We start from the raw sequence: 22,440 nt of genomic DNA on the forward strand, positions 1-22,440 counted from the left end.
GCATACCCTTCCCACTTAGGGTGGCAAAAGGAACAAATGATGGATGGAATGCTGAACAATGCAAGCATTCACCCCTAGTTACAAAGAATGTTTGACATTGTTCGGCGTTCTAGCCATCAATTGTTCTTTTTGCCTTTCCCAATTACAGCACGGTTGTGTCCACACTTTTTACTCTGTGATAGCAATAAGGTCTGTTAGTTTGAGGGTACCACAGTAGCATCGCTAGTAGTTGCACATTTTTTCATAAAATATGATAGATGTTAAGCTAATACGTAATATATACTAGCAGTTAACGATACTAGAGAGGAGAACCCAGCCAAATTATGTGTCAGGACCAGTGGCTTGAATTATGCTTATTAAATAAATATTAAAACTTAAAACTATAATAAAAATATTTTTAAAACTTTCCCTGGTTTGTCCCACAGTCTTCCACCAATCACATCCTGTTCTGCTCCTAAAATAGGATCAGCACCATCTTGACAACCTTTATTTTGCTGCTCAGCATTCAAGATAAGTGGGATTGTATTTGGGTTTCATCTGATAAGTATAATTGTCGCAAATGTATTGTTTTAATTTGGTATAGCTCTCCAACCGGACAAGCGCTTGCTATGGTCAAATGCGATTGCCCTATTAATCCTCATGGACTGGCAACCTGTTGCTATTATGATCAGTCACCCTTCGACTCCGATGGTTTTCAGGATTACTATGAGGTTGACCAAGATAACTACTTTACGGACTCCCTTGTTGAGACCCTAGACAACTCAGTCTTAACACGAAGACAGTGGTTCCTTTGGATGTCCTGAAAAGGTTGCTGGGGAATGGGAGGCAGTAGGTGCCTCCCAGTTGCTAAAAAAGTGGGCACATACTGATACAATGGACAAATTGGCTAAATCATGCCAGTGTGACCCCAAGTAGGTTTCAGCTGGAAGCTTCAGTGAGTGCCACTGGTGAAACCTGAAGATAACACTACTAACATGGACACCTCCCTCTCAGACTTTTCTCAAGATCCCTTTGACGATAACAAAGGGAAACGCAAATGCAAGACAAAATCTTAACATTCGTTATAAAGCCCACACAACAGTATGCACTTTTGATCTGAAACATCTTACATCAGAGATGGTCGGAATGGACTCTCTCTGCGTAGGTGGCGAATTATGTGCAAGCTCGCCTTGTACAAATCCTTTGATAAAGTGTGCAACTGCTTAGGAGCGATAATTTCTCACCTGGTGATAGTAGATAAAGTGGCAGAAATGATAGATGTGGACCTAAATATGGCCATGTTTATGAACACATTTGTGAGACCACAAGATAGGGTTTGAGAGGTCCTGGAAAACACGCCAGGATAAACTCTTGGACATCTCTGGTCCTTAAACCAAAGTTTTGGAGATGGCTTACCAAGTTACGGAATCCAGGGAACCTATTGACCTGGACGTCGTTGCGGGATTGGCGCAACGTGCCACATGTCAGTTGTTCAAGGCCAACTCTGCCAGCTCTTCAGAAAGTCGCAAATCTATTCTGATGAAGATCAACCCAAAGCTGACAGAATTAGCAACAGGATATTTTTGTTAGGGACCTTGGAACCTTAATGAAAAACCTCCAACGGATTAAGACAAAGTACAAACTTCCATGAAAAAGTTTTTTCAACCTGCCCTTTTTGGTCAGTCCTGGCACCATCAGGGACGATCTACAGGCCGTTCCTCTTATTCAGGTCCACAGAGAGGATTTCAACCAGGATGACGTGGAGACTGGGCATATGATGCCAGTGGAGGTACATTCTTCTTCGCCAGATAGGGAGGCAGAAACAGAGATTGATAACGTGATACACACAGAGGAAGTACTCTGGGGGATCAAATACCAACCTCGTCAATCCTCTATCATATTATTTCATTACCACAAGTGATACTAGAGGGCAAAGTGAAGTAATTCCTTTACAACTAGGAATCACTGTCTCAAGACACATGGGGCTTAGACACCGTGCAAGGTTACAAACTAAAGTTTTGTAGTACTCCATTGCAATTATGGAATCCCTGACCTCTCATTTTTTTCGCAAATAGAAGAATTTTATAGAGAAATTCAGGTTCAATTAGGAAAAGGCATTCGTTCTCTCCCTCTCTCTCTTTTCCACCCCCAGGGGTTTTTCCATACCATTTTCCTTGTTCAAAAGAAAGGCGGGGGTTTCCACCTGGTCTTGAACCTCAGAGAGTCGAGTCATTTTATAGTCTAGCAGCATTTCAAGATGAAAGGAATCCATCAGTTCCAAGATTTTCTTCAGGCCAGAGAATAGCTGGTCAGATTGGATTTGAATGATGCTAGCCAGACCATTCCCATGTTTTACCCTAATCAACGTTTCCACCTGTTTCAGCAGAGAGAAGAATGATGGGAGTTCAAAGCCATCAGTGCATCTCAAAAGACTTCATAATTTTAGCTCAAAATCAAGTGACTGTGATGCTTCATCTCTCCTAGACGATATAACTACTTCAAGACCTGGAGTTTGTCATAAACTCAGAGAAATCTTTGCAGACTCTGGTGCAATCCATAGAGTTTCTAGGTTTTCAACTAGACTCGGACAACGCAGTTATGTCTTTCCAGTCACAAAATGAAGGCGATCAAGAAAGAGTTGCAAGCTGCTTTGAGCAGAGAGACAATTTTGCCCATGTCCTTTCACTACAAAGCATTGCATGTTTTGAGATACAACAGTCTAGAGTATGCAGATCAAGTGCCATTATCGCTCGAGACCAAGACAGAATTGAGGTGCTGGCTCAAGCACATGGAAGGCTGGACCAGCAGGGCGATCTTTGGATGCTAGCCATGTGAGAAGATGGAATCCGATGCCAGCCATTGGGGGGCAGATGCTCGATGGAGGAACTAGCATTGCACATCAATGGTCTTTAGCTACTAGCGGGCTGTTTTGTGATAAAGTTATTATTCCCAAAACACAATGAGCTGTTGTATTCTGTTGAGGATGAGCAACATTTCGGCTGTATGTTATATTAACAAGCTGGCAGCACAAAATTGCGGATGTTAGTGGAGATTGCCAAGGATTTTTGACACATCTGTCTCAAACACCACATTTCAATTACAGCAAAATATCTTCTGGGCCACCAGAACATAGTGGTGGATGGGTATTTCAGAAATCTGACAGACTTCAGCGATTGGAAACTGAAAGAACAGATTTTCCAACAGTTCAATCTCCAATGGGGTCCTTGCAAAGTGGATCTTTTTGAATGGACATTGAACAGACAACAGAAGGACTTTTTCCATTTGGAGTCCGGGCCCAGAAGCCATGTCGATTAATGCCTTCATCCAACATTGGAGGAGTAAGGGGGGGGTCCACTCATGTTTATTTAGAGGGTAGTAGCTTATGGGACAAGTCAGGAAGCGGAGTGGATTCTGGTCACTTTGATGTGGGGCACCCAGGTTTGCTTCCCGGTCCTTCTTTAGATGGCCTGCGAATCTCTGATCCTTCTCCCTCTTTTTACGACATTACTTCTGGATGCAGCAGAGTTCCCACACCAGATGATACAATCCAACCTGCTTTGTCTCATGGCTTGGAGAATTTGACGAGTTGTTCGCAAGTGCTGGGACTTTCGGAACGACCTTCTTTCTTCTTCAAACAGACTTGGTCAACAAGTACGCATAAGAGATAGTGTTCACACTGGGCGAGATGACTTTACAGTTGTGGCGAATGGGGTTTGGATTTCGATGGGAGCACCTGTAGCCATGGTGGTGAATTTTCTGTATGAAGCAGTCTCACTTACAGAATTATTCATAATTTCCGGTCTGCGATTTCAGCCTGACAAATTCAGATAGATTCTCCTCACATTGATGAGCATCCTCTGGTCAGTAATTTGTTGAGAGGGACTAGATTTTCAAATCCTCACAACCACGTTACTCTTGAATGTGGGATGTAAATGTTGTTTTAAAATGTTTAGATCATTGACCATTGACCTGACAATTCATAGATCTCTTGCAAACAACTGTCAGCTAAGTTGACTAGGTTAATGTGCTTTATTTCATTCAAGAGGGTCTCTGACATTAGAGCATTGGATATTACCAGGACAGTATTTTCCCCTGGTGGGTGGTATTCCTATTTTCCCCTGGTGGAGTGGTATTCCACGTTTCCAAGCGCACCAAAATGAATAATAAAAGTGCTCAATATCCAACTTTTCCAAATAATTATAAATTGGGTGTGGTTGGTTGTCTGAAATAATATCAAGATTTTATTAGAAGTCAGAGCGGATTATGCAGGACCGTTGTTGTTTGCACCGCTTTTGTTTTGCCTAGTGTCACCCGCCACTTTGGCTGGGTGGTTGAGATGGTTATTTAGGGAAGCTGGGATTGATGTTACTGTTTTTGGAGCCCACGCGGTTAGGGGTGCTATGATGTAACTTTGTCACCTTTCGTACATTTAAATGATATGTGCCCCATTGACTGCACTTGCGGCTCCTACACATCTCTTGCTAGTTACACTTTACCCAAAGCGGGTTCATTTTTATTGCAATATCCTTTACACCACACACTCCCCTAATAGTGCCTTATTAGGGATATGGGCCTTACTTTTATAATGAAGCCCAATGGTTCTCTTGACAGCCACATATCCTGTGGCCTTTGTAGTTTTTAGCGAGTGACCTGCTCTACCTCCAATAAGACACCCCAAGTTGCTGCGCCAGACAGAACATCCACACTGCATCAGTGTGGCCCGGGTCCCACTAGCAAGTGACATGTCCTCTACATCCAGCATGTCGGTTGCAGGTTCTGCTCTGCACAGTTTGTTAGTGATTATTATGCCAACATATTAGTCATCCCTTACCGCTGTTGACACCCTCAATCAGCACCTTTATACCTATACTTAAGAAGCATCCTTACTTTCAGCATTTCTCCTCCAAGAAAGCAGAGCAGGGTAGGTCTACTCACGGGGAGCTGTGCTGCATCCGTGTAAATACTCTCCTTTTGTCGCCAATCAGTATCGCTTCCACCACGGCAATGGTAAGACTCCTCCTTTAATTTGACCCTCTATCCTGCAGTATGCTAATTAGCATTTCCTCTGCCTTCTCTTGTGGGGGCTATACCGTGACCAAAGTTGGGTAAGTCCCTATTAATTTGATTACTTTTGCTGTATGTTTCCTCAAAGTGCAAGCTATGTGTTGTAGCTCTACATTCGTCACGTGTTGCTGGGTGCAAGGGTGTTTTCACTCTGCCTTTTTGAACTTGTGTAGTGGCATGTTTAAACATGGCACATATGTCGTGTAGGGTAAGTCTAGACTCCGCACCGCAAACCTAACTTTGTACAGCTCCTTGCCATTAAGATATTATAATGATGTGTTTTTTGTATTTTGGGACGGTTCTCAATTTTAGAGGTATTTGATTGATCACAACTGTTTTGAGTGTTTGCAAATCTCAATTTTAGAAGCCACTTCCTGAGATTCCTTCACTGTGTACATTAGGGTTATTTTAGGTCCTTAAGAATCACCACACGATCATTCACCAGACATAAATAGGCGAGAGACAGATTGACCCACTAGGCTCATTAAGCTATCTAGGACCATTAGATCCCCTGATAGCACTCACCATTTTAACTAGGCAATTGACCTCAATTCATGAAATAGGTTTGTTTCTGATGATCACTTAGTCTATTTTAATACACTCTCCTTTTTCACATCATTTCACTACCAATCTTCACTTTCAACCCACACAAATGCACAATCAAACAGCACAAACGAAAAAAGATCTACAGCTAAGAGCCCCCTAGAGGGTGCCCGCCATGCATTGCAGCTCCAGGCCCAACGTGGAGCTTGCCCAATGATGAAGCAGGACACCCACATGGGTGAATGAGGGCACTTGCTCCTATTGGAACATCTCCCACCTCAGTAAAACCGGAACTACACACATCCATTTTACTGCTGCACTACAGAAACTGCATACTCTTTTTGATACTAGTATTCAAAGTGGCCTGGTGTGTCACTGGGAGTTTCCTGTAGGTGCTGCCCTGGCCCAGAAAAAATATTCCCAATTTATGGATGCCCTGAGAAAGACTTCATTCACTTTGTTACAGGGTCAGATGGTGCCAAGTGGCCTTTGTTTTGAATGCAATGTGGGTGTTGAAGCGAAAATCGGAGATGAGGTGGAATCCCAGGATCTTAGCAAAGGTGACAAGATGTGGAGTAAAACTGTACAGATTTATCTGAGTGTCACACATATGCAAGTGTTTATATACTCATACAGACACAAAATGCCTTCAGAAAGGGCACATACCCGTAAATTCCTTTCCAAGTGATTCAGTACTATCAAGGAGAAAAAGGTTTTAAAGATATAAACCGGTTTATTGATGTACAAAAAAAAAGTTGTGGGATCTAGGTCCACAAAAGGCCAACTACAGGCGTGGATTTCCTGAGATCCAAATGGGGGAAAAAAAGGAGAAGCACATTTTGCCTCCACAAATCCAGCAGTCCTTCCCACCCCACTTCCAAGTCCAGGATCCTCTAGGCTATGGCAAACATAAATCAAATAATTAGCCACCAACACGAAATACAAAGAGAAGAGAACACCAAAGGCAGCTCAGTTTGTAGTTCAAACCTTCCAGGAAGGCCCGAGGAGAATCTGCCTAATACAAGATATAGCTCCACCCCTGAAAGCTCTGACCTGAGCCTCATGGTGAAGCCCTAAGAGTTTGTCAAATGAGAACCATTATCATCATCTTTCTCACATCTATCAGAGGCCATTTCCTTGCAAGAGTACCAGAGTTGGGGACTAGAAAAGCAAGAGATGTCCGTATCTGCCGTGGTTTGGATGCCTTTTATCATATTCTGATCATTGTTCTATCTGCTTACATGCCTGCTCCATCAGACCAGTTACATTTCTCTTTTTTTCCTTGGTGAGAGGCTGTACACCTTATCTTAACTGCGTTCTAGCTCCCTCCAGCAAGCCCAGCAAACCACCCAACGACCCACCTAACAAGGTCACCAGCTCCACTGGCAGCACTTCAGGAGAGACTCTCACAACCAAACGATAAGAGGCTGTGAGAAGCTGGCTATATGGTGCACACTTATGTAAGTGGGCACCCTGCACTAATCCAGGCAACCCTTATGGTGATTTTAGTGTTCTTAAGACAACCTTCGAAAGCTCTCCAAGTGGTAGCTGTGGAGAACAGCCTTCAAACTTAGTCCAGAAGGAATGTAAAGCAGGTTGTTTAACCAAAGCATAATCTTATTGTAATAAAGTGAAAAAGAACCACACAGCAAATTTTTAAAAATATGTATCACTAACACATACAAATATCTCCTGCCCAGAGATATACACAATACTTTGTAACTAGAACAGGTAAGTAGTACAGATACACATTGGGAGCCGGGGGGTGGGGCGGGGGGAGTAGACCAAACTATATACTAAAATAGTGGTATGCGAACCACGACTCAAAGTCAAGACTATGCCCAGAAGACTTAGAAGTGCCGGGGCCCGGAGGAACCACCCGAGGCAAGTAACCAGGAAACCCACGGAGGCTGTGTGCAGAGTGGGAACACGAATGTGGGTTCAATACAAGTCAATGGGTAAGCTGCTGTTGCAATTTTAAAGAAGAAGGGCCTAGGAACCAGGAAACCTACACCAGGAAAGCCGGGTGCATAGGTGTGAAGTGGCGTCGGAAACCGCAGTCGAACTCAATGGAGGACTTCAGGAAGATGCTGCTGTGGAGAAGGTGAAAGTGTCCGGTGGGACCGAAAGGTGGATGCAAGATGTGAAGTACCTGCAAGCAGAAGGGACAAAGTCTATACCACTCAGGAGTTCTAGGAGGCACGGAAGTCGAATCTCCACCGATGCCGGGTGTTGCAGGAGAGTTGACGAGGACCTTGGAGCTGCAGCTGTGCGGACCAGGGACACTGTGGTAGACCAGGAGCCATTCCACGTCAGATGTCAAGAGTTAAGGGGTCGGTGTCCGTTGGGAGCACCAACAAGCTTTAGCAATTGCAACCAACGTGGAAAGCGAAAAAGGAGCAGTGTCTGTACCAGCAAGGTCCAGGTGACTCGCCACAAGCAGGGGAGTCAGAGCAGGGCCCGAGCAATCAGGGGAGCCTGCTGAAATCAAAGAGGACCCTCAAGAGGACCGACAGGCAGGAGAACTGGAGTGGCAAGAGGCCCTCGAGCAGTTCACCACAAATGCATTCCCACGGTGCAAGCGCTGCAGTGAGGATGAAGAACTCGATCACAGGAGATGCTTGATGTTGGGGCTGCTTGGAGACCGAAGATCGTGGAGGGAGGAAACCAACAAGCCTTTGCAATGGCATGTGGACACGGTGCACAGGGGTTCGGTTCCTGTGGCTCAGACGAGGGATACTGGCCTCAAACCTGTTGAGAGGACAGGGCAGGCCTCGGGGTATGTGAAGAACCACCACCTTTTTTTGCTGAGCCATTCGAAGCCCGTGGGAGCTCGGTATCAGCAGACCGGTCAGCTTTGTTGCGGTTCCTGCAGATGCAGGAAAGTGACTCCTTCACTTCAAGGGAGATCCCTTCAGGTGTCTTCTATGTCCACTGGCCTTGGAGGATTCCTGTATGGAGCACAGGCACAGACGTTGCAGCAGACTTGCGGGACGAAGAGACCAGGAGCAGCAAGAGCCTTTCCAGTTGCAGTCGGTTGAGGAAGAAGTGGTGTCTTGATATGAATCTTGTCCCAAGACGAATCTAGGGACCCACCTACAGGTATTCCCTTAAGTACCCTAAGGAAAGGGTTGGGACAATTCAGGGTTCCCTCCCAGAGGAGGGTTCGACAGTGGGGAGGATACTCCCAGGTCCTTTGTCCAGTTTTGCGTCACAGCAGGAGCCATTGGCTCCCTGAGCTGGTTTGAACTGGACTATGCAAGGAGGGCACCAAACGTGCCTCTCAAGCAGACTGAGTGGCGCTGGCAACAGCTCCCACCCGGCCCCAATACACTAAACCCTGTCTGTGAGGTGGTCACACCTTCCTGTGACAGGATACCTATTGTTCTGCCTTCCCCACACTCGAGCTTGGCTCAGTAGCAGGAGGTCAGAATCGAGTCTCTGGTCAGCAGCAGCCTTGTTGTGCTGTCTGGGTCTAGAAGACTGGTACCGGGAGCACTAAGGTCCCCCCCGGAGGAGCTTTACAGTGCATGGAATCATACCTCCCACACCGTTTACGGTGTGAGCGTATGATTCCAACATGTTTGATACCAAACATGACAGGGTTCGTTACAGCCAGTTAGAGATGGTCATCGCATAAGGACACATGGCCCCTCTATGTATCGCAATGGCTGATGCACTTAAAACCCAGGAGAATGGACTCCGAAGGTTGTAGGGGTGTCCTGCTCATGCATGGGCACCCTCACATTTAGAACCAAGCACCCTGCCTTCAGGATTGTAAGGCCCGCTTTAGGGGTGACTTATAGGTTTTAAATGCAGTGACCTTAGATATAGGGAAACCTATATCTGTCGTAAGTGGTGCTAGCAGCACCTTACACAGGCTGCAATGGCAGGCCTGTAGTTACAGTTTGATTGGTCTCCCATGGGTCACAGTGGCATCTTCTAAATCTAGACAATCAGACACCCAGGATACCCAAACCCATCTTTGCATTCCGGAGGAACAAAAACTTGAAAAAAACATATTGGTCAGGGCCAAACTTCCAGAACGAAACATATTGACACAGAGATCCATTATTGGCAACATCCCTATTCAGGGACATCATCAATGTGGAGGCTGTCAGGCATGCCCTAATGTGATCGTCAATGACATCATCGTAATTAACAACAAGACTATCAACCTCAAAGAGATGACCAATTGTAAAACATCAAACTGTATTTATGTCATCCTATGCCCCTGTGATATCCCCTATGTAGGAGAGACCGGCAGAGAATGCAAAATACGCATAGGGGAACACAAATCTAACATCAGGCAGAATAACCTTACAGCACCATTGGTCAAACATTGGATGGAGTCCAACCACACCGAAAAGGACCTACGTTGGACTATCTTAGAAAAGGTCCGCATTCAAAAGGGCACTGACAGTACCCGGATCCGCAAAAAGCGAGAAGTCTTTTGGATTTACTTCTTGGACTCCAAAACAAGGGGGCTCAATGAGGAATTACCCTGGGAAAATGCTATTATATAAACATCAGAATATAGCGACCCATCTGTCTGAGAAAACGAATTGGTTCGGTATCAGGCCCCACTGTGATATGCAGCAATAAATCCCCTCTTGAATTATTTTCCTTGCCCACTGCCAAGTTGATGGGCTTCCACGTAATTCCATCGGGGGCCTCTCATATCATCCATCTGAGCTACTCTCACTAGTCCTCCGTCATTGACCGCGCGAAAGACCGTCAGAGACTTTGATGTCTGGCTAACGGTTTTACTATTTTCAGCAATCACAGTTGCGACCTTAGAACACTCCATTCCGATATTCTTTTCGGAATCCATAGCCACTTTTTACACATTACACCATGACGTGGCTTGTGCACAGCCTCTGCCGGTATTTAAGCAGCTGTATACTATCAGGCTGTTCGTCTCTCGTTCTACAGAGAGGGGCGGACCGGCAGCGGAGAAGCTTCAACATTTCTTGCATCCTGAACTAAGACGAAGGATCGAAAAGATCAGGAAACTTCTTTTCGGTAAGCGCTAAGAAAATCGGAGTCATGGCCAAAATAATAGTATTCTCGACCCCATGCATATTTCTCGAGCGCTAACATTAATTGTTTTGTTTCGCTCCCAGACCTTGTGGCCAGAATCCATTTCCTTTTTCGTATCAACCCTAGAGCATTGCAGCAGATTGCACGCCCAGCCAGAACAGCGAGATGCCTTTCCCCAACTGAAGTAGGTGATTCATCACACTAATTAGTTCGCTCGTACATCGTCCGGAGCATCTGTTAGAACAGACTTTTACCAGTCTGTGTGTTTTCGTTGTTTTTTTAGACAATTGACTTCCACTTATCGGCCCAGAAGTACCAACAGAGAAAACCCACGAACCGCTGACCCCAGGTAGATTTGGCCCATAGGACGTGGCCCATGTCTCACTTAATAGCCCTACAAAATATGCTTTATTATTGAAATGCTAACTTTTCTCGGTCTGTATTCATCTTTAGATCCCACACTCCCTCTAGTGGACGAGTTCCACTCTATTGTTATATTCACCCCCTGTAAGAACCTCTGAAGTCGTGTCATTGAACTTGAGGAGAGATATATTCATATCTTCTCAACTGATTTCTTGGTGAGCGTGCTTATTATTTCCTCTCGCTGAACTATTAGCTCCATGCAGAAGTAGTGCCCTTATTTCTTGCATTTGTACTCTAAACCAAACTATTCTTTTCCTTTGCCTCCAGACTGCTTGTAATTATCTCCCAAACTGTTTCTTGGGATACACTACTATGGTCTACATTTGTGTTTTTTAATTAACTGTCTCCAACCGAATGTTCTTCCCCAGATTTTGTATAACGGTATCTAGATAAATTAATACATTTAGAAGTCTCTTTGATTGTTAATGTGAGAGAACCATTCTTTGCTTTGTTTTTCTTGTATTTTTTCTTGTATTCTGTTTATTTGTTTTATGTTTTCCTCATCATGTGTGCAACTTCCAGAATTCAAATCGTGTATCCAATGCTTAACCACCCATGTGTCTAGACCAGTGCTCATTTTATATGAATATTGTTATTCGTAATTGTATGAAAAATCAGATTATCAAATGCATATATTTAGAATTAGCGTTTTTTGTTTACTATTTTTTGTTTATCACTCGGTAGGTCCCATGGAAATCGCATTTGAATAATTTCTCGCCCTGAAGAAGGTGTTTCCCCGGGGAAAGGGGGTGTTACACCGAAACGCGCGTCGGCGTCTTGAACTGAACTGTTCGTTACACAGATCCACTAAGACCTTACAATACCACAAGAACAATTCTTTTGTTGTTCCATTTTTCTTTCCATACCTGGTCATTCTTGATTGTACTTATCTGTGTATGCCTTACGCCTAAGAAGACTCGCCTACCATTTTGGGCCTGTATTTTGTTCATCTTTCAAGATTTTAGGGTGTATGTGTCACTTGTTGTTATGGTGTGAATGGATCTTAGTATGAATGAGAATGTTTGAATAATTTTATATCACAGACTGTCCATGGGTACCAATGTATTGTAGGACTAGCAGGTCCTTGGTTTTGTTGAATTGTTGGTGTAATTTATAAATTCTGCGTATTCACTAAGCAGATGTTTTTCAATTAATTTCAAAATTAAAAAAATGGATTAACACCTTATTTTGACTTGTTATGTAATCCTTACACGGTCTAGACAGAGTGTTTTTTTCTGCCTTAAAAAATGACTTAGATGCATTTATCAAATAACTATAGGTACAGCAGATATTTTCGTGTTTACTTGGTCTCCCATGGGTGCCATAATATAAGCTTCAGCCCATGTGGGGCGCCCTGGTGTACCTATGTATGCCCTGGGTACCTCAGTACCATATACTAGGAACTTATAAAAGTACACCAGTATTCAATCTGGGATTTACCTAAGTACTTACCATAACCAATTTAGGGGAGAAAGCACAGAGACTGTGGTCCTGATAGGCAGGAACCCAGTCAAACTTGTCAGAAACAGCTTAGCACCAGGCAAAAAGTGGGGGTATCCATGAAAGCAGATCCTACTTTCCTACAGAGGCCCTATGCAGATTGCTCAAAGTCTCAGTGCTCTTCTCTAACCTCACCAAAACAAGTAAGGCAAACAGTTTGAATGGGGATATCTCAGCATACAATGCTTTAAATTAGTGCAGTAGAGATCTCTCACCTGTAAGATATTTCCTCCAAGTTAGAACGCTTGCTTGTGAATTCCATCCGCCCCCACTTTGGCCATCGTACCTCAGGGTGTTAAGCAACATACTGCTGAGTGCACCACTGCTTCCTGAAAGGTCTTCAGTGCTCCTCTCAGTACAAGCTTCAACGGGACCCCTGTGAGATGTGGAATCCCTATGTTTTTGGGTGTTGTGGAAAACCCTTCCTACATGCCAGGGTATGATGCCTGTGCTGCTCTAGATTGATGACCTGCCTGTAAGCCACCTGGTAGTTGTGGCTTCTATTCTGCTGTGACCCTCTAACTTTTGACACCACATTTCGACACAGCTAAGGATTTACTATTGTGAATCCAAGGACCATATTTGAGGTATTGTTAGAGCATTACATAGTGAAGCCTAATGAGCCTCACTGCATAATACTCTACTTTCCTATATTGACCATTCTTCTTTACAAAACGAATCCAAACTACTTCAAATTTCCAGTGTAACATTGATGAAAAGGTAATGCCAAGTCATTCCACAAATTATCAACTGGCCCAAGGTCGTAACAGACTGGATTAATCGAAGCCATTCACCTTTTTGTTCCCCGTCTATTCCAGAGTAGATTTACCCAATCACTGACCAGCTGAATGTAAACTTTCATTTTCGTTTAAGCTTTCTAGCAGAAAGAAGGTGGCTTTCTTCATGGACTTTTCTATACTGTGCTCACTTCTTGTCAGAAGGGGAATACAGAGATGAAAAGGATCCCTAAACTACAAAGTTGCCACCATAGATCTATAGCCACATGCCAAAATGTACCTTTAATAGAGTACTTGTGCTATTCTTCAAAACTATGAATAGGCTATCACCTAGCTTCCTGGCTGACATCCTTGTTAGTCACCCACCAGACCCAACAGTTATTCTTAAGCTAAATACTACCTTCTTGACACACCGAAAACTTAAGTGAGACTTCGACTTTACAGTTTTAACTTACTTGGCCCAAATTACTGATATTCACTCTGCGCTGAACGGTGCATGCAAGACTAATAAAAAAGAAGGGTTTACTAATACTTCATCACAATTCACGTTCTTTCGTCTTGGCCACGTTTCTACACATATTAAAAAATTGACATAATATAGTATTATAGGCTGCTGACTCTGCTGGTTATCAAAGGCCCTGAACTTCAGTTATAGGGCCATGCCTTAGGAGAGGGGCTTTAACAACCAGTATACCTCGGGCAGAAGGACTAATAGAATATTCTAAATTAAAATGGGAGAAATAGAAAAACAAACACTGGAATGTTGGAGCCGAAGGCTTATACAAACCATATTTAAGTTATCCACCAACAGGTTTTGAGCCGTGCACTGAAAACATGATCATTTGTACAGCATTTTTTAGCACCATTATATAAATGAATGAGATAAAAAATGCATTCCGTTTGCAGGGTGTGTCATACCGGTCTTAAAGAAAAGATCATGAAACAGCCAAAGGTATAACCAAAAAAAGAGTTAACAACTGCTGGGACAGTTCTCCAAAACCTGTTCCGATTCTGATCTTGGGTAGAGACGTAAAAAACTACATTACATTGACAGTCAATACAGAGTATGTATATTGGCAGATGTGTGCTGAGCAAAAAAATAAGGTTTCAACATTAGCCCGAAGGTCCTCGAAAGTGCCGTACATGCATCTGCCCTCGCTCTCATGTTCAAACAACAAATGTTTGTTTTGTTTGAAGCTAACCGCATCACAATGTGGTGTTGTCTGCAGTTATTAACGACCACATTAATTGAATCGCCTTAAACTACGTCCTTTGTTTGTGATCTGTAGCCACCCACGGCAACTTAATTCACACCATACACCAGATCAGAACACACAATATAAACAGACACACTATCTGAATTCCTCTACACAACAAATCAATGCACAACATCATTTCAGTGTTACAAAAACGTGCCACGCCATACATAACTCATTGAAAAGTACCACATCGTGACATCCAGATCACAACACACACAGCTAAAATCCACGTTCACTTCACCCTTTCCTTTGGCTAAAACATTCCACCTTATGACACTAAATAAAGATACATTTAGCAGATTGTCACAACACACTGTGATATAAAACCTCATACTGTTAACACAATCATTCTACATCTGCAACACCAAATCGCTAGTTGTAGTGGTACGTCTACACCCTCATGATCTACCCTTCTTAAGCCGACAACCCACGCTGCGTGTGTTACCAACATATGAAAGAAAACACACCGCTTCTCCACGGCACTCACCCTGCCACCAGAATGATGACTCGGAGAGGGTCCCTCGCTACTGTCAGCAGGAACAGGGAGAAGGCGGGTCCGAAGGCAATGAAAGTGCAGCCGAAGAACATGGCGGCCCCCATCTTGCCGGACGGACCCTTACAAAGCCCGACAGGGTCGGCCGCCTCCGACGAACCCCACAGATCAAAATACTAGGGCCACCCGGCGGAGATAGGTGCCATGGAAACAAGTGTAGGGCCGCTGCGAACCAGCTGGCAAAATGATAACCACGGCTGCCACAAAAGAATAGGCTATGGAAACCAAAGAAGGACCAAAGAAAATAAACTAATGGAAACTATAAAAATACTAACACTGTGTGTAAAATAGTGTCGGAAAAAACAATAGAAACAGAGAAAAGACTGAAACAGTAAAAAGGCCACGGGGATTGATTAGGGAACTAAATACAACGAATCAAAAAGAAAAAAGAAATCGAGACAAAATCAAGATAAAGGAGAGGACAGCGGGAGAATAACTTTAATAGACGAAGCGGGGACTGACCATGAAAGGGTAGAGGAACACGCAGAGGAAGAGACATCTTCCAAGGTTCAAGTCGTCTCGTGTAGGGGGTCACTAGGAGGCTCCGTCTCTGTCTGGGACCCAATTTCACTATTTCTGGGATTTACTTTTACATAGTGTAATCTTGGAGTTGTAGTCTTAGTTTATTTAAATTATGGCAATTAGAGCAACACACCTGATAATATAATTAAATGAGAACGTCCAGGAATGTAAGAGCGGCGCCCCAGTGACATATAGCTAGGGACGTATACAATCATACATGCCAACATTTCAACTTCGATAAGAGGCAGAAATATGCGTTGGAGTGCACCGTGGCGAGAGAGCGGAGCGAGCGAGCCTGAACATCTTTAGAGGGGTTGGTGGGTAAATGGTGCATTTTCAAGCAAATTTGAGAAGCAAGAAGCTTAATATAGCAATTGTGAAAGTACAGTTATTACATTAATAAAGGGATGTCATATAACAACATGTAGATAGAAATGTTTCTGAAGCTAGGCCCTGCCAGTGCCACGCACCTCTGAGCAACATACACGCTGTTCTAGGCCCAGTGCTGGCACTCAGTGTGTATGCTTCTCAGAGGTGCATCACGTGTGGCAGGCCTGTAGCTTCAGAGTGAGAAACATTTTCTGCACCAGTCTGTGTTCTCACTCTATTAGGAAGGGGCGTGCCAAGGGCGTTCCTTCCTAACAGCGATTGGCACTTCTTTGTACGATTGTTTTGCAACCGCAATTGCGGTAACAAAACACTCAGTTTACCACCTACTTCAAGGAGGTAGTAAGCCACTCGCAAACAGGAAGAGGTCCCCAGGGGAGCCTTCCCCTTTGTGACTGGCGTGAATATTTTTTTACAAGCAGACAGTAGTCCCACAGAACACTGTCTACTCTTAAAAAATGAAACAGAAACGTTTCATTTTTCTTTTTTAAATGTTTCCAGTTTTCCTTTATGGAAAACGGGCTGCATTTAAAAAAAACTGCTTTATTTAAAAATCAGTCAGAGACATGGTGGTCTGCTGACCCTAGCAGGTCACCATCCCTGTGAGTGCTGGCCAATCCCAATGGGGTTGCAAATTGCGGCCTGCCTCATGGATATTAATGAGGCAGGTCGTTTGCAACCCAATTTGGAATTGCAAACAGTGTCTGAGACTCTGTCTGAGACCATGTTGTACACTCTATTTTGCGAGTCGTAAAACGTTGCAATTTGCAGCTCGCAAAATGGAATGGTCATACATCTGGCCCTAAGAGTTCTGCTGCTGTGCGCTGACATCAGGGGCATCCCGGGAGATATCCAGGAAGTGGGTTTAAGGTTTACAGGCGAACTGCTCCGTGATGCGCATCTCATATGAGCACGATGCCTTACATCGCGCTCATACGAGTTAAAGAGCTTCCGTCGGGGCTTCCATTGTGCCCAGAAGTGTTTGCTCTGTCCTATTCTATGCGAACAGTCCTTCCCAGAGACGCCTGCTGTTCTGCTTGAAGTGCTGCTGTTCCCCAGAGGTATATCTGCTCTCCTAGTAAAGCTAAAGCAGTCCTGCTGAGAGAGGTGTGTCCATGGTCCTCTCTATCGTCCTGCAGTCCTACTCATAAGTGTCTGTTATGTCCGTTTCAAAGCGCTACAATCGTGCTCTGAAATGTATGTACTATCCCGTTCAAAGTACTGCAGTCATGCCCAGAGAGGTCTTTACTGCCCCAAGTGCACAGTCTTGCTCAGAGGTGTGGGTGCACTTCTATTTAAAGTGCTGCAGTTTCTAAAATGGAATCTGTGGTGTCCTAGCACACGCATAGCATTCCAACATCCCCACAGGGACAGTAAGCGCTGTACAAATACTGCAATACAATACAGTTGCAGTCCAGCCGAGAGGTGTCTTGTGGTCCTGTTTAAAGTGATCTAGTCCTGTGGGCATGTGCTGTGCTATCTTAACTCCACAAAATAACGCCTTCTGAGGTGTACTCCTGTCCAAATCAAGGGCGTAGTTCTGTTTGGAGGTGTGCGCACCACCCGGTTCAAAGTAATGCAGTCCTCCTAAAACACATTTAAAGCCCGATTAAAATAAATACACTCTTGGAATGGTCCGGATAGGGAGCAACAGTACACCTGCATTAAAGGTACTGGTCTACTGGGGAATGTTGGTTCTGGCCCACTGAACGCATTGCAGCCCTGCTGATAATTATGTTTACCATCCAATTAAAAGTACAGAGGGGTCTGAGACTAGCAGAAGACCACGCACTGCTTCAGTACTGCAGCCCTTCTAAGAGACGCCTGTCCTGCCCCAGTGTACAGCAGTCCTTGTAAGAAGTGCCACTCCTGTCCCATTAGTAGAACGTTGGTGCTGTTCACAAGGGATGGTCCTACCCCACTGAAAAGCCGAGCGCCTCGATATTGAATAAATGCTGACAAATGGCAGTCCATTCCCAGTGCACAGTCCTTCTGACAAGATGTGGTCGGACTGTACAGTGCACAGCACTGCAATTCTGCACAGAAGTGTCAGCACTGCCCCATAATAAATATCACATTCCGGTTAAGAAATGCCATCACTGTCCAGAAGTTCTGCGGTCCCTCTGGGTGGGACGTGCTGCAGCTGCTCTTTTCACACTAAAAGTGCTGCGTTCTAGCTCGATGGAGAGCACTGCTGTCGATCCCTGAAAGTGCTGCATTACTGCTGGGTAGAAAGCACTGCTGTTGACCCCTGAAAGTGCTGCATTACTGCTGGGAGGAAAGCTCTGCTATTGGCCCACTGATAGTGTACCGCTGGGTGGAAAGCACTGCTATTGCCCCATTGAAAGTGCTGCACTACTGCTGGGTGGAAAGCACTGCTATTGACTCCTGAAAGTGCTCCATTACTGCTGGGTGGAAAGCACTGCTATTGACCCCTGAAAGTGCTGCATTAATGCTGGGTGGAAAGCACTGCTATTGGCCCACTGATAGTGTACCGCTGGGTGAAAAGCACTGCTATTGCCCCATTGAAAGCGCTGCACTACTGCTGGTTGGAAAGCACTGCTATTGAGCCCTGAAAGTGCTGCATTACTGCTGGGTGGAAAGCACTGCTATTGGCCCACTGATAGTGTACCGCTGGGTGGAAAGCACTGCTATTGCCCCATTGAAAGTGCTTCACTACTGCTGGGTGGAAAGCACTGCTATTGACCCCTGAAAGTGCTGCATTACTGCTGGGTGGAAAGCACTGCTATTGACCCCTGAAAGTGCTGCATTACTGCTGGGTAGAAAGCACTGCTATTGGCCCACTGATAGTGTACTGCTGGGTGGAAAGCACTGCTATTGCCCCATTGAAAGTGCTGCACTAGTGCTGGGTGGAAAGCACTGCTATTGACCCCTGGATGTGCTTCATTACTGCTGGGTGGAAAGCACTGCTATTGGCCTACTGATAGTGTACCGCTGGGTGGAAAGCACTGCTATTGCCCCATTGAAAGTGCTGCATTACTGCTGGGTGGAAAGCACTGCTATTGCCCAACTAAAAATGCTTATAAGATCCCAAAGGCGAGACCGATTGCATTGCATAATATTTATTGCTTGTTTGCACATATCCTACCTGCCTTGCACTCTTCCTGCTTTCCCTTGGTGCCATGAGGAATCGCCATGTTGGAGAGTTGGCGTTCCAGTTCCTCTGACACTCGGGGCTATATCAATGCGCGCTGTCCGGGCGCGCAGCGGACGCGCCAAAGGCAAGCCCGTCTGCGCCCGTCAGCGTCCCGAAAGCGGCCAGTGCCAGCCATGCTGCCCGGAAGCCCTCTGGTATTAGATGGAGATATACGGCGGCCGCTCTACGGGCCCTTGACCCCACTCCACACTGCCATGTAGGGCGCTGGGATGTGGCTGGAGCACCAAAACAGGCGTGTCACTCTTGTGGGTTTAAGTTGTCCCTGGGTCATGTTTCTTCAGATAACACTGGCAACTCAACTGGCCAGCTGTCCAAGGCTCCCTTCATTCAGGCTGCCTCTATTAAGGTGCGCTCTCTTAGGAAACACCATGCAGAGGTCTTTGAGCTTTTAGAGGACAACTCACTGGACTTACTGTTTTTAACTGAAACATGGTTAGATCCCTTCTCTGACCCGACTGTCACACTCGCAACACCTTTGGGCTCCAAAATTTCCCGAGCTGATCACCCGGTTGGGCGAGGGGGTGGGGTTGTGAACATATATAAAAATAAGTGGGATTTCTGTAGGGAAGAGGCTACTTCTTGGGGCAGTTGCGAGGCCTTGGACTTCAGTATTCGCCTCTCTGCTCATTTTATACTAGGAGGCTGTTTGATCTATAGGCCTCCGGGCCCAGTTGGGCCTTTTCTCCAGGTCTGGGGAGATGCTGTTACCACTAGGGCGGTTATATTTGCTCATTATATGGTCCTGGGTGACCTGAATATTCATTTGGATCAGGCAGACAGCAAAGATCCGCGGGACCTGCTGGATGTGCTACAACTGGCTCAGCTCAACCCGCACGTTAGCCTTCCTACGCATCAAGCTGGACATGTACTTGACCCCATTTGTACCAACTTCCCGATTCAACTTAGGGACCCTTGTCTGGTCACCTGGTCAGACCATTTTATAACCCACTTCTCATGGGAAGTGTCCAATACTGAGCCTTTAGCACATTCAGGCTACAAATCAGCATTTGGCAAATTTGATCCTCTTGAGCTAAATATGGCCTTGGCAGCCTCCAAGCCTAGACTGGCAGGTGAGCTTGAGGAACGTGCTGCGGGGTTTTCTAGATGGGTCTAGGATGCAGTTGCTACGGTTGCCCCTCCCACCAGTTTGGCTAGAGAATCTCAGTCCAAACCTTGGTTTAATCCATCTCTCAAAGCTTTGAAGCACGCTTGTAAAATCCTTGAGCGAGCCTGGCGGAGGGGGGGTTATTGCCCAGCCGAAAAGAGAAAACTCAGCGATAAGCAGAAGACATATTATGCAGCCATCAAGCTGGTGATCCAGCGGAAAAGGGGCAAATTTACAGATCCTCCCTGCGTCACAGATCCGTCACCGCACTTACTCTTTCACACACACATTCATTGGTGGGGCCCATACCACCAACACTCATACGTCTCTCTCCGAATCTGTACACAGGAGGATGATGAATCCGCTGGACATGTGGGGGGGTACCTTATTACCTATAGGGAAGGAAATTTGTTACAATATTTTACATATGTACATCAATAAACATAGAATCCTAACCTTAACATCAAGGCACTCCACCACTTGGTCGATGGACCAATTAGTTGGATTGGTTGATGGTGATTTAGAACCAGCTAAACACATTAAGGCTTCAAAATTCTCATTTAATACCCTATTTAAAGAACCACAAACTAATTTTCTGTTAATCAATGTTTAGTTTATCTAATTATTTGCTTTCATTTGCATAATTTATCATTTATTCATCATAGATCCAATTTAATTAATCACAATTTAACATGACATTTATATTTACCTAGTCTTGCTATCGGGGCTTTTCTCTAATTCTGTTGGCTCTGCATGGCTCAAATCTCTGTTACTAAACCGTCCCAATCGAATGCCGGCCAAGATTTCAATAAGTCCGAAAAGTTCCTTCACTCAGTACCGCACAGTCCCAAAGATCTTCAAAGGACCAAGCAGTCGTACCGGCAAATCGATCATGCAAATTTGGGACACCCCTCCGGAACGCACTAACGCACCCTTCTAGCACTTTGACCAGCACCAGCCCTCCCTGCTTCTACTATCCTTCTTTTATATTAAAATTCTGGGTAACATGAAACATTTACTGGACGGGGAAGAACTGTGATTGGCCAATTCTGCCAAATTTGTAATATGGTCCGAATTTCACAGTGTCTTGGGTTCCCAGGAAAATGGCTGTGTCATGTCCTCAGTTTATGTCATTTTCATGCGGAAATGTCCAATGTAACAATGTTGATTCTTTCGTTATAGGTGACTATTGTTTCTTCGGGTAGATTTCACTGACTGAAATATGGCAATCCTCCACGTTCCTATCCTTGACCAGGAACACTGTGCTCTGGATTGAGGACGCCTGGAGATCTTCGGAGCCATCCACGTCTGCGCAGTAGACTTCGCGCTCACAGGACGGTAGCCACTTCCGAACTCCATTTTGAATAACATGGCCTGGTAGGCCCGAATGCCAACTTAAGCGAAACAAACATAAAACATAATTAATATATGGAAGTAAAGATTCTAATGTTTAAACCCACACTAATCTCATTATATATTAGTATTTTCTTAGTTTATAGCGATATTTAAAGCAATAATACTCACCATTTGGTCCTAGCAGGAACGCAAACCATCACAAAAGCAACATCAATCATTCAATTTCTATCGCCACACCTTCTATTGTTAATATGCGTACCACAGTTAGTTATTAAAGTTAATTTGCCATGCCAATAGCAATTAATCCAGCGTGTAATTCATGTTTACCAAAATGTACTTTATTGATTAGTATACCACCGCACACAATTAATATAGAATGATATGTAAATTGATTACGTCGTTAGTATTTTCATGCAAAATAGAGAAGGTATACAACATTTTGTTTTACCTGCTCCATCACTGGCTAAAGAGCAATTCTACTCAGCCCGTATTGAATCAGCCAACAATAACGCTAAGGAAATTTTCAAGATTGTCCAGAGTTTCATGTCTCCTGTGGCCCAAACTAGTGTGTCATCTTCACCTTCTTGGTGCAACATCCTCTCTTGCTACTTTAGGGATAAGATCTTGGCTATTCAAGCAGCATTCACCTCCTGCAGTATCAGTACGGTGGAACTTCTGGAATGTCAACCTGTTGGTATAGGCCACTCACGGTCAGTGTTTAGGCCAGTCGATCCTCTGGAAAGTCTCAAAATTCTTAAAGGTCTAAAGTCTGGCTCGCCTTAGGACCCCTG

General features: G+C 44.7%; 1 protein-coding gene and 1 long non-coding RNA gene across 2 annotated transcripts in view; one reads left to right on the forward strand and one right to left on the reverse strand.

Annotated features, from left to right (window-relative positions):
• The window catches only part of APH1A (aph-1A gamma-secretase subunit), a 74,183-nt gene extending 58,821 nt beyond the window's left edge, over positions 1 to 15,362 (reverse strand). Inside the window, exon 1 of the mRNA XM_085639764.1 lies at positions 15,036 to 15,362. Within this exon, the coding sequence (XP_085495890.1) occupies positions 15,036 to 15,148 (113 nt within the window). The 5' untranslated portion in view covers positions 15,149 to 15,362. The remainder of the gene's footprint in view (positions 1 to 15,035) is intronic.
• On the forward strand, positions 10,541 to 11,017 carry LOC146772857 (uncharacterized). The gene is made up of 3 exons (XR_014972381.1): positions 10,541 to 10,611; positions 10,713 to 10,813; positions 10,913 to 11,017. It is a non-coding gene; the product is annotated as an uncharacterized LOC146772857 (long non-coding RNA).
• Positions 15,363 to 22,440: the final 7,078 nt, after the last annotated feature.

Source organism: Triturus cristatus, chromosome 12 (genome assembly GCF_964204655.1).
Source record: "Triturus cristatus chromosome 12, aTriCri1.1, whole genome shotgun sequence".
Lineage (NCBI taxonomy): Eukaryota > Metazoa > Chordata > Amphibia > Caudata > Salamandridae > Triturus > Triturus cristatus.